Below are 13059 nucleotides of genomic sequence, written 5' to 3'. Positions count from 1 at the left end.
TTGACCTTTCCCCTTCATCTTAGGATCCCGATCGGCCTGAATCAAAAAATGTACAATACAGCTACAACGCTAACTGCTATAATATCACCTGGTGCTAGCTGCTACAATATTTAACATCTACGGCTTCGTTCCGGATTGGATTCGACTTGTGAATCTGGGTTGCTAACCTCCGCTTGTCGAGGTGCATCCCTGCCGGGCGTCCGGTTTGCATTGGCCATTTCCTCTACTACGGGGCCTGGTGTGGATTGTTGGGGCGCTTGGCGATCCATTTGGGGTTGAGCTGTCTCCTGGCTGCCTGGGAAGCGGTGCTGGTGGCGTCACGGGCCCGGTTGGGACTGGTGCTCTGACGCGTCGCCTCTGGACTTGGCGCTGATGTTTGGAGCTCCGTTGAGCCATTTGGTCCATTCCGGCGTTGAGGTCCTCCTTGGTGCTGCTCTTTGCGTGCCTCCTGGTGTTGTGTTGCCGGGGGTTTTCGTCTGCTGTTGGCGCGCGGCACTGTTCGGCTTCTACATTCCACACTCCACATTTTGGTGGTCGCGTTGCCGCTGGCTCCTTTTCGCCGGATTGTGTACCTGTGTACCTTAATACATCGAATTCATCGGACTCTACATGCACTCGGTCTCGGTTTGTGAACTGATTTGTAGCAGTGTTTCTTCATACTAGCTTTGATGCTCACAATTTATTTACGTTACTCACTATTGTTATATGTACATATTTTGTACAGTGTTGCTACTTAACGAACCCTGATTTATTTATTTACTTTGATTTTTGTGTATTTTCATCAATATGTCTCGTTTCCTTTGTTTTTTTTTTTGTTATTTGAGTTAGTTTTTGTTGTTTTATTGCATTCTAGATCTCCTTTTTTAGCACAGCATGCTTCAGATGATCTTTTTATTTCATCCTTCACTTCTGTGACCCTAGTTGATTTAATTAATCACTCTAGAGATAAAACTTCTTTTATCATAACTCATCAGATTGGCCCACCTGCTCAGCATACTTATCTTAGTATTCCATTATCTGCACATAGGGTTTTAATTGTTTTTTATTCAGCAAAGTTACCTATTTTACCTATTCACTTTGCCCATCGTACGAAACGCCCTGTTCTTTCTAGTTTTTGTCGTTCTTTAATACTTATTTTACTCGCCTCTGCTTGTTATTTCGAGCACAACCCTGGTCCATTAGTCAATTCTGCTGTTTCAATCACGCAAAGTCTTTCCTATACAGACTTCTGTAACCTTTTAAATTTACATCTGCAGTTTACAGCCAGGATATTAGCGATCACTGCCTTATAGCTTGTGTCCGGAATGGGTCTGTAGTTAAAAGGCCTCCCCTTATCACTATTAAACGTTCCTTAAAACATTTCCATGAGCAAGCTTTTTTACGTGATTTAGCACAAGTATCTTGGAAGGATATTGATCTTATTCCATCTGTGGAGGATGCCTGGTTATTTTTAAAAAATTCCTTCCTTGATATTTTAAATAAACATGCCCCTCTTAAAAAATTTAGAACTAAGAGCAGATATAGTCCTTGGTTCACTTCAGAGTTAGCCGCTCTAAGCCAAAAAAAGAACTCCCTTTGGCGTGCAGCAATTTCTACAAAAAACTCACTTAAGCTGCAGCTTTTTAAAGAAATCAGAAATCGGTACACACAAGCGGTCAGGAATGCTAAGGCTAACTATTATAGACAGAAATTTGTTTCTTGCGGTACTAACTCTAAAAAGTTTTGGGATACAATAGAGTCTATGGTTAATACGAACTCCACTGCACAGTTACCCACTGCTCTAAGAACACAAAATTTTGTTACTACTGACAAGCCCACCATAGTTGAAAATTTTAATAAGCATTTTGCTATGGCTGGGTCTGCTTTCCATCTGGCAACTCCTTTCTCAACTACTAGTACATCATCCCTTGCATTACCATGCTCGTCCTCTTTATCTTTTTCTTTTACCCATATTCAGATAGCTGATGTTTTGAGGGAACTGCAAAATCTAGATCCCCTTAAATCAGCTGGATTATATAATTTGGATCCTTTTTTTCTAAAATTGTCTGCTTCAATTATTGCTTCGCCTATCACCAGTATTTTTAACCTCTCCCTTGACTCGTCTGAAATTCCAAAAGACTGGAAAGTTGCCGCAGTGATTCCTTTATTTAAAGGAGGGGACACGCTCGACCCAAATTGTTACAGGCCCATTTCCATTTTGCCTTGTCTCTCAAAGGTCTTTGAACGCCTTGTCAATACACAGATCATCACTCATTTAGAATCTCATCGTAGTTTTTCTGATATGCAGTCGGGCTTTCGAGCTGGCCATGGGTGCACTTCAGCCACTCTTAAAGTTCTAAATGATATTATATGTGCCATTGATCAAAAACATTACTGTGCAGCAGTTTTTATTGACCTGGCCAAGGCCTTTGATTCTGTTAATCATACCATTCTTCTTAGTAGACTGAAGAGTTTGGGTTTCTCCGATAATTGTCTTGCATGGTTTACAAATTACTTTTCGGAACGTTTCCAGTGTGTTAAATCTGAGGGCCTGTTATCTAGTCTTCTGGCTGTTTCTATGGGGGTTCCGCAGGGTTCAATCCTCGGGCCGACCCTTTTTCTCTATATATATTAATGACGTTGCCCTTGCCGCAGGTAACTCTATGATACACCTATACGCAGATGACACTATTCTTTATACGTCTGGCCCTTCTCTAAGCACTACATTACAAAATCTTCAAGCGAGCTTTAATAGTATTCAGCATTCTTTTTGTGGCCTTCAATTGCTTTTAAATTCTAGTAAAACTAAATGTATGATCTTCAAACGATCGCTTTCATCACCTATCTGTCCAATAAACATCACTACCCTTGATGGGTCTGTTTTAGAATGGGTTAGTAATTATTAGTATCTAGGGATCTGGCTAGACTCTTCACTTTCTTTCCAAACCTTTTTAATCATCTTCAATCTAAAATAAAATCTAGGATTGGCTTTCTTTTTCGTAACAAGGCCTCCTTTACCATCTCTGCTAAGCATCCTTCCTATATTAGATTACGGTGACGTGATTTACAGATCTGCCTCAAACATTTCTCTCAGGAAATTGGATGTACTGTATCACTGTGCTATCCGTTTTGTTACTAATGCCCCATATAGCACTCATCACTGCAATCTTTACGCATTAGTTGGATGGCCCTCGCTTCATATTCGACGACAAATACACTGGTATTGTTTTATCTATAAAACTCTTCTAGGTAAAACTCCACTTTATTTAAGGTCTTTAATTACTATAGCCACTCCTTCTATAAATCTTCGTTCAAGAAGGTTTATCTCTTTGGCTGCCACAAAAGCTCGTACTTCTTTCGGTCGTCTCTCCTTCCAGTTTTCTGCAGTTAATGACTGGAATGAGTTACAAAAATCTTTGAAGCTTGAATCTTTGGTCCCTCTGATTACTTTCAAACGATTAATAACTGTCACTTTATATTTTGCTGTACTACGCTACCTCAGTATTGGCTTTTATCATGTTGTTTGTATGTTACTGCTTGTCATTTTAACTCTGATTACTTATTGGTGGTAGCCATTTACTTATCATCTGGGGCTTATGCAATGATGTGTAGTTTTTACGAATGTTTGTACATTGTATTGTCTTTTTGTAAATTTGTCTTGTTATTTATGTGTAACCATTTGTTGTTTGCACTCGGCACTTTATCTTGGCCAGGTCGCCGTTTTAAATGAGAAATTGTTCTCAACGTGCCTACCTGGTAAAATAAAGGTAAAATAAAAAAAAAATAATAAAAAAATAAATAAAATTTGTGAACGGCTCATTTTTCGCCTCAATCTGTAAATTAAAACTATAATGTGGATCCAAACATACTGCAAGGTTCACTTTGAGGGTCTGGTTGAGTTGAAGAGCAGGAACATAATTGGCCTGCTGGAGGTAGTGGACCATAAGCAGCTCTCGATTTTGGAAACCTCCTGAGTTTTGAAGGAATCGTTCCAAACACTCCTGCCAAAGTAAAATTAAAGACGCTCAAAAGATGATATGGTTAATAGACCCCTTCACGGTTCACGTCACAGGCGGTTTCCACTGCGCATGTCAGGGTCAGAAAAGCCATTACAGCAGATTGAGTTGCGTATTATTCGGTATCGTCAAAAATGCCTACTTACGTTGTGGGCTGTGAAAATCGCACCAGGTCTTCCGTTATGTTTTCGTGATTCATACAGAATCTCAAAAACAAAAAAATACAACATTTGCGGCTGCAAGCAATTAACGTGCAGACTGGAACAATGCAACTATCAAAGAGGCTTGTGTTTGTAGTGCTCACTTCATTTGAGGTAAGTCATAATTTTTCAGCCCTGTTAGATTAAATTATAAAGCCTGGATGGTATGAACAGTTTGACCCCATGCTGCGCGCGCACCCGATAGTCATTCAGTGTTTACAAACCTTGAAGGGGTCTATAAACAATCAAGATTTTTGACAAAATATGGACACTTATACTGTCTCAAAGTGTTTTAAACCCACCTGTTCTTCCATGCCAAGTAGCAGATTCAGTAGCTCTTTCATCAGACCTAGCTCCTGGCATGTATCAAAGAGAAACTTCATCAGCTCTTCCATGTTTAACTTATTACAGTGCTGCCTTAACAACGCCCATGCCTCCACAATACACCTGTGCACCAAAAAAACCCCACCAAAGTAAGAGACTATAAATCAGCTTTTTCTAAAGCACTTTACACATTAAAACATGGCACTCTATACAATTGATAGGGTGCATTTCTACCTGTTATGGAGCAGGACTGAAAGGGAAAGCTTGGCTTGGCTGGTAGTGCACAGTGGAGGCTTCATCACATGCAAGTAGCGTAGAGCAAGAGTGTGCTTCTGCTGACACATCAAAGCTTGCAGGACACGCTCATGTTGCCAGCTCCAAAGTGAGTGACTGGTGGCTGGATGCAAGAGCAGCTCCAGAGAGCTCTGGTAAGGGGGAATATGTCCATTAAACAAAAGATAGTATACACAAACTGATAGTAATGTTAGTTTCAACCAACATGCATATCTCAAATCTTCATACGAGTTCATGTTAATTATAAAACATGCTAAGAAAAGTTCTACATAAAATTGTTAATTAGAAAGAATTACATATTAACTCTCTCCCCCATCATTGACAAGTTAACTTGTCATTAACTCTTTCCCCGCCAGTGTTTTTTAAAAAAAAGTTGCCAGCGCCAGCATTTTTTATAATTTTTTCACAAAAGTTTAATGTCTTCCAGAAAATGTTCTTAATGACCCTCTGCTTAAAAAAAGTTTTATCCTACCTTTATTTGTTCTCTTTTTATCATCTCTCATATATGGGTAGGTTTCTTCAAAAAATACAAAATTTTGAGCAAAAAGCTAAGATAATTGTGTTTTTGTGATGGACTTTTAATAGAGATCTGATTCAGAGCGAGGATCAAAACACACATTGAGTTTGAACTGTTTGGTGAAAGTGGTTGCTTCTGGGTTTTATAAGTTGGGTAAGAGCACCATCTGGTGGATAATAGTGGAAACATGGATTGCCGGAAAAACTCGTCATTGGCAGGGAAGCATTTTCTCTTAACACTCTGGGGTCGACATTTATTTTTCAATCACTCCGCAAAGAGACTTAAATTACTCTGCTGATTTTTGACATACAGATATGATTTATACATCATTTAAAACGTTAAAGTGTCTAGTTTTTTTCTGTCCACTCCCAATAAAAACAGAATGTTGTGCTTTTCACAAAATTAAGAAAATAAACATGATGTGCGTTTTGTTCTCTCTCCCTCAGTGAAGTCCTTTCAGAAACTTGTCAGAAAAATAAACTGTAACTTAACGAATACTTGTCGTAGAAACAAAAGATAAATGTCTACATAATGCTTGGAATGTCTCCTTTTAAATGATGTAAGTGAGATTGAAAACAGATATTGTCTTTCGGTGTAAACTGTATGAAAAGGAGAAGAAGTACCGTATTTCTCCAGTTACCTTATTATCTGTAATAAGATCAGACATTGAAGTGAACGAGCAGAAACATCCATATGCATGACTCGTGCCTTCTGCAGTCAATGGACAGTCAATCCACAATCCATTCTCTCCATTCCTTGTTGTTCCATCCGATTGCACCAAACATGACATCTAAATCCTTATTTACTTGCGTATGTGTGTCAGTATCTCCAGACGCGAGTGTTTTCTTTGTCTTCCGTCAAACAGTTGACGCGATGGGAACGCACATACACAAACACACGAGTCAGGAACCTCAACACGCTTTTTGGTATTCTTATAAAATACGCGATTGCAAACAATACAATCCTTATTTAGTTGCGTCTAAGCGCATATCTCCGCACAGCAAGTTTATTAAACACAGGATCACTCGCATGTGCACACATTCACTGCTTTCATGATCAACAACACGTGAGGTAATGGCGGCGGCTGTAAACAAACATTGATAGGTTTATCACACGTGTCCCTTGTTGTGTTTCTAATGATTACAAAAACACAAAAAAGAGTCCAGACAACGATAGGCAGTTGTTCTTTTGAGCTTTTTGTGGGTGGGGGGGGGGGGGGGGGGGGGGGGGGGGGGGGGGGGGGGGGGGGGGGGGGGGGGGGTGGGGGGGGGGGGGGGGGGGGGGGGGGGGGGGGGGGGGGGGGGGGGGGGGGGGGGGGGGGGGGGGGGGGGGTGGGGGGGGGGGGGGGTGGGGGGGGGGGGGGGGGGGGGGGGGGGGGGGGGGGGGGGGGGGGGGGGGGGGGGGGGGGGGGGGCGGGGGGGGGGGGGGTGGGGGGGGGGGGGGTGGGGGGGGGTGGGGGTGGTGGGGGGGGGGGGGGGGGGGGGGCGGGGGGTGGGGGGGGGGGGGGCGGGGGGGGGGGGGGGGGGGGGGGGGGGGTGGGTGGGGGGGGGGGGGGGTGGGGGGGGGGGGGGGTGGGGGGGGGGGGGGGGGGGGGGGGGGGGGGGGGGGGGGGGGGGGGGGGGGGGGGGGGGGGGGGGGGGCGGGGGGGGGGGGGGGGGGGGGGGGGGGGGGGGGGGGGGGGGGGTGGGGGGGGGGGGTGGGATTGGCGATGTAGTAAAGACCAACATTATCATAATTCCTCCCGCTTGGACTTACAGCCTGTAAGTTAACCCCTATTAGCATTGCATTGTGACTGAATCTTTCAAACATGGTAAGGTGCGTCACATTTCCAGCTGACATCAGAGGTATTCAGCCAACACATCGTACAGATTAGCTGGCCAATCAGGCACACATCACCTTTCAAATTTATGAGTTTTGTACAAAATCAGTGCGTTTTAGGAAGACACGGAAATCTGGAGCTACAAAAATTGTGAAAAATAATGTGTTTTTAAACCACACAAACACACTGTATTATACCAAATACACAAAATAAAGTTTTTTTAAGCAATGAAATATGAATTTTAAAAACAACCCAGCAGAATTTAGAGTGTATTTCAATGCATGTAAATAACATTTGAGGTCGAAAGTAAAGGGCATGATTAAATACATTTTTAACAGTTTAATTCTGATCTTCATAAAGCTATTTAACTTGTGTACTATATTCATTTTACATTGAGGGTGCGTTTTAGTCGGTTTTGAAGCTTGGGCTTTGTAGTAAATGGGACCACTTTTATTTTATTGAAAAGAGAGGACAGGACACCTCATTTGTGTTCCACTGAAGAAAGTCAGTCAGTCATACAGTCAGTTTGAAACAGCATGAAGACAAGTAAATAAAAAATTCCATTAATCTTTTCATTACATTTCAATTTTCATTTACGACGAACTATTCCTTTAAACTTAGAGGCAAAATGTGTATGTGTGCACATTTTACAAGTGAGCTCTGAAAAGAGACAGCCTTGAGACCCAGGTGTGTGCATTAGTGTATGCATGTGAGTCTAAGGGAGAGAGAGAGAGTGAGAGAGAGTGTGTGTGAGAGAGTGAGAGAGAGAGAGAGAGTCTTCTCCGAAACACTTTGCTGTCCTGTCCAGGGTGAGTCTCTCGCTCTGTGAGTTGCATAACAATGAGGAGGTTCACAGCAGAAGAAAAGCCCACTCAGAACACAAACACACAAACACACTCTCTTTCTATGGTTTTGCCTTTTTCTTTACCTCGCTCGCTATTTCATCCATAAAACCACACACATTCTTTCTGTGAATTCCACCACCTCTCTCCCAGCCCGAGGGAGTGAGTTCTCTCCTGCAGTTACTGTCCACATGTTTTTTATAACTTCCAGTATTTGCTGCCCACTCCGCTGATGTCATACAGCTCAATCTCTTGTAAGGCTGATTCTGAACGATACGTCTACAGTAATATCTACACACCGGAAAACCTGATTCCAGGGACTGTATTGGGCTGGTCTGCTAGGCTGGTCAACCACCCAAAGCAAATTCATTTATGTATCAGACAATTTTTTTATGTATGATTTGAATGGATTCCAAAATAAATACATTATTAATGTACATAAAATCAGTATTTGCTAAAAGTGTGTGTATATATTTAAATCAGAATAAATGCCTTTACCATGGTGGATAAAAATAGCATAAATCCTACTAATAAACTTATGATGCAATATTTTAAATTACTCTAAAACAAATTGGGCTATAATGTAGTTATTCAATCCTATACGTTGGCTCCAAAAATATTTAAACACTTACTGTAAGCCACGCTTAAGGATGCATTAAATTCAAATATCTAATCAGTTGGCAAACAAATTATGCTAAATCTTCAGTCTTTTTCAAACCGTTTCAAGGTCAGTTAGTCTTCATACAGCTGCCTGAAAAGATTAACCATGAGTGAATTGTTACATGAACTATGAAACATTTTGCACTTAGTTGGACAAGTATCTTAGCTTTTGTATGTAAACTTAAAACTCTTCTTTTTATATGTTGCGTAGAATATGTGCTTTCCTTCTTTACAGTACAGTAGGCCTGTTGATTTGATATTTTTTCTTATCTAATGACATTGCTACATTTTAAGTGCCCAAATATTTTGTGGAGAAACTACCTCTAATAAGACCAAAAGTTGATAAATAATTGCATTTCTTGGCAGATCTAGTGACTTGGCACATTAAGTTAAAATCTCACTGAAGAATTCTGAGTTATTTCTCATTTCTTTATAGTTTCTTAAAACTTCCCTATGATTTACTCACCCTCAAGCCATCCTCGATGTACATGATTTTCTTTTTCAGAAGAACACAATTAGTTATAAAAATATGCACTTGCTCTTTCAAGCTTTATAACGCAGGGACCATGGAACAACTTCTGACTTTAAAGCCAAAAAAAGTGCATCCACTCTCCACAGATGAAATCCAAATGGCACAAATTTTTTTTTATTATTAAAGGATTAGTCAATTTTCTTAAAAAAAAAAAAAACACAAATAATTTACTCACCACCATGTCATCCAAAATATTGATGTCTTTTTTTGTTCAGTCGAGAAGAAATTATGTTTTTTGAGGAAAACACTCCAAGATTTTTCTCATTTTAGTGGACTTTAATGGACCCCAACACTTAACAGTTTAATGCAGCTTCAAAGGACTCTAAACGATCTCAAACGAGGCACAAGGGTGTTATCTAGCGAAACAATTGTCGTTTTTAACAAGACAATTAAAAAATATGCACTTTTAAACCATAACTTCTCTTCTTCCTCTGGCTGTGTGACGAGCCAGCACGACCTCACGTAATTGCGTAATGACATGGAAAGGTCACGTGTTACATATATGAAACGCACATTTGCAGACCATTTTAAACAATAAACTGACACAAAGACATTAATTAGTATCATTCCACATACAACAATGTCAGAACGGTCCTCTTTCTCCACACTTGTAAACACTGGGGCGGAGTTTCGATACGTCATCCGTGACCTCCTGACGTGATGAAGTATTGCGTGAGGTCGCGCTGGTGCATCACAGGACCAGAGATAGACGAGAAGTTGTGGTTTAAAAATGCACATTTTTTATTTTTCGTGTAGAAAATGTCAATCGTTTCGCTAGATAAGACCCTTATGCCTCGTTTGGAATCGTTTAGAGTCTTTTGAAACTGTTAAGTGTTGAGTTAAGTGTTACAAGTTGGTGTCCATTAAAATGAGAAAAATCCTGAAATGTTTTCCATTAAAAACATAATTTCTTCTCAACTAAACAAAGAAAGACATCAACATTTTGGATGACATGGTGGTGAGTAAATAATCTGGATTTTTTAAAGAAAATGGACTAATCCTCTAATTTGCTTATTTACAGAATAAAATAACAAGACAAACTTCAAAACCGCCACCTACCCCAACCCCTTCATTTATTCATTCCACAATCAGGCTGCTACCCAGTCTCACAAGTTTTGTGATATTATCACAAATTTCCAAGTTTTTTCGTGATCGTATAACGAATTCCTGTTTTCGTGACATTATCAAGTATTGGTTACTAAACTGCTTTTTCCTATTTTTAAACAATTGTCACTTCGGTTTAGGGTTAGATTTGTTGCTTGCATTAGAATGTCACTTTATGTATTGGTTATTTTTTCGGATACATTTTTTTATATGTCGCCTGGCGTTAGGGTTAGAGTTGGGTTTGGGTAGGGATGTCACTTTATGTAAATCTTACCCTAAACCGAAGCAACAATGGTAAGAAAAAAGGACAAAACAGTTGACTAACCAATATGTGATAATCACACGAAAACAGGAATTTGTTATACAATCACGAAAAAAACGAGGAAATTCGTGATAATATCATGAAAAAAGAATAAAAAATGTATGTGACTATATAACAATTTTGTGAGACTGGGCTGCACAACCACAATCATCTACACATTCATAGTGTTGTGACAAGAAAAAACTAACTATAAATAAAAGGAAGCATGATGCAAAAATCAATAAACAAAAATACAGTACAATTAGCAAACCATTAACACATGGCCCACCTTTAAGAAAGTACACTTAATATATATATCTCTAACTTAAGTAAGAAGAAATTCAATTTCTTTTCATGCTCAGTTATCCTATTGTTATTTGTTGCTATAATTGTTTCTAACATATACTGATGATAATCTTTATTTTAAAGTATTTTATACATAAATTTGATATAGTTTTAGCCTTAAATCTAAACATTTTTGGCGCAAAGGGGTTAATAAAGGTTAATAAAGGAGGGTAATCGATGCAAATTTGCTAAAATATCCATATTTAAAACTTTATAAACTATAATAACTAAATAATACCACAACCATTCTGAAAGGTATCCACTACATGGCTAAGTGTATCAACTTATATCAGGTTTTGCAGCCTGTCTGTTGATCTGTCCACCTGTCTGTCAGTGTGTCTGGGTGTACCACTGCATTCAACATAATTGTAACGGAAATTAGAGCAGAAAGGGTTATGTCACAAGAGGTTTTATTCGCTATTTTAAGCTTCTCCTCAAATAGACAGAACTCATTTTTCAGAGGTGATTTTTTAGACCTCTTAGGGGTCTTTTGTCATTAAAACAGGGTTTTTACAGCACATTCAACTCTGTCTTAATAAACCAGGGTTACACTTGGATAGCACACTGTCATACAACTTGCACTATTTGAGCAGCAGTATGTAAACTGTGCACAGAATGCAAATTTTTAGTATGCATGCAATGGCCAGATGACCTACTACATTTGTCAAAATGTATAATATGGAACAGAGCATACTACAAGGAATTTTATAAGCCTATCCCAGAATGCAGTTCACTCGACTTGACCTACTATTCCCAGATAATTGAATGAACCAGACTTAGATTTTTAACATTGCTTTTGTGACTGCCAGAGGTTAAGATTTGTTTATACAAACGTGAATTAGAAGTGCAAAATAACTACATTTGTTTATGCAAAATAGAAAGGTCATCCAAAAGCAATAAAGCATATAGCCTGCTGACATTTTCAATGCATACTGTTTTAGGTAGTACTGTAAAAAATAGTACACTGCACAGAACGCATTAAGCAGAAGTCTATGTTAGTATTCAATTCTCTCCTTTTCCTCTGTTTACCTGCGCAGCATGTTTGTGTATGCAATGATCAAAGTCACTTTGATGTGTGTTACGTGGTAGCACGTGGGCTCCTGAAGTGTCGTCGTTTGAGACCATCCCTCACTGCTATGATCTGCATTGCTTATCTGTGTCTCAGTGCTTTATACACATATTCTTTCATACACAGTTAAGGAGTAAGTCTTTGTATTCATCACGCGTGGTTTAGTGTCCGCTGTAAGGTTTGTTTTTCAAAATGAACACGTTCAGTTTTTGCTGACTTGACAGCTCTTAGGTCTGTTACCAGAAATATAAAAATGTGAGAAAATTATAAGTCTTAATTAAGATATGATTAAATATTAATAATTCATGGATATCCCTCCTATAAACACGCAAAAACACACACATCTGGACCCATTGAGAATTAAACACAGAAGAGCAGTAACAAAGGTAATTATCTTATTCTGGTTATGTGGGTTAATAAGAGTTTTTTTTCCTTCAGAAGATTAATGTGAGTCTATATAAAACCCCTCAGCTCCTGCCAAACTTCAGTCGAGGGTCCATTCGATTCCAGAACTTTCTGTGGGCTAGGAATTAAAACTGCACAGTGCTAATGCCATTAAAATATTTGTGTGTATATCACAAAGAAAAGATTTGTGATAAAAAGAAAAGATTTGTAAGAACCCAAATTTGCAACCATACGATAGATTTGAATGTTTTGAATACAATTTGGTCTTGCCTTCACGCAAAGCAATGATATAAAAATTTATTTTTAAGTCATGTTTGAAGTTTGACAGCCCCTGTATATGTTATACACTCTCAAAATAAATGGTCTCAAGCCTCACTATAAAAGGGTCATAATATGCACCATTAGGTGCATATATGTATAGATTTGTTACCAATATGTAACTTTTGAGTACTAATATGCCATCCTACGATACAAAGATGTACATTTTGAAAGTGTACTGTCCCAGCGGCAGCTTTTCTGAGAGTGAAAAATGTCATTTTATGGAAAAGTATGAAAATTCTTCCTCAGTTGGTTTACAACAAAGGAAAAATTACATGGTTCCTACATGAGGATGCTAACAATGACAGACAACCTAATTTTTTTATTGCCAATA

At 39.4% G+C, this 13059-nt stretch overlaps 1 protein-coding gene across 1 annotated transcript in view; it reads right to left on the bottom strand.

Annotated features, from left to right (window-relative positions):
• Positions 1-9141, bottom strand: part of LOC141365217 (uncharacterized) — a 61275-nt gene extending 52134 nt beyond the window's left edge. The window contains exons 1-5 of the mRNA XM_073869186.1: positions 9118-9141; positions 4754-4944; positions 4498-4642; positions 3849-3980; positions 231-580 (exon numbers count right to left, since the gene is read on the bottom strand). Coding sequence (XP_073725287.1) covers positions 231-580; positions 3849-3980; positions 4498-4642; positions 4754-4944; positions 9118-9141 — 842 coding nt within the window. The remainder of the gene's footprint in view (positions 1-230; positions 581-3848; positions 3981-4497; positions 4643-4753; positions 4945-9117) is intronic.
• Positions 9142-13059: the final 3918 nt, after the last annotated feature.

This window comes from Misgurnus anguillicaudatus, chromosome 7 (genome assembly GCF_027580225.2).
Source record: "Misgurnus anguillicaudatus chromosome 7, ASM2758022v2, whole genome shotgun sequence".
Classification (NCBI taxonomy): domain Eukaryota; kingdom Metazoa; phylum Chordata; class Actinopteri; order Cypriniformes; family Cobitidae; genus Misgurnus; species Misgurnus anguillicaudatus.
The sequence above is the reverse complement of the archived record's forward strand: the minus strand, read 5'-3'. Positions and strand labels throughout refer to the sequence as shown.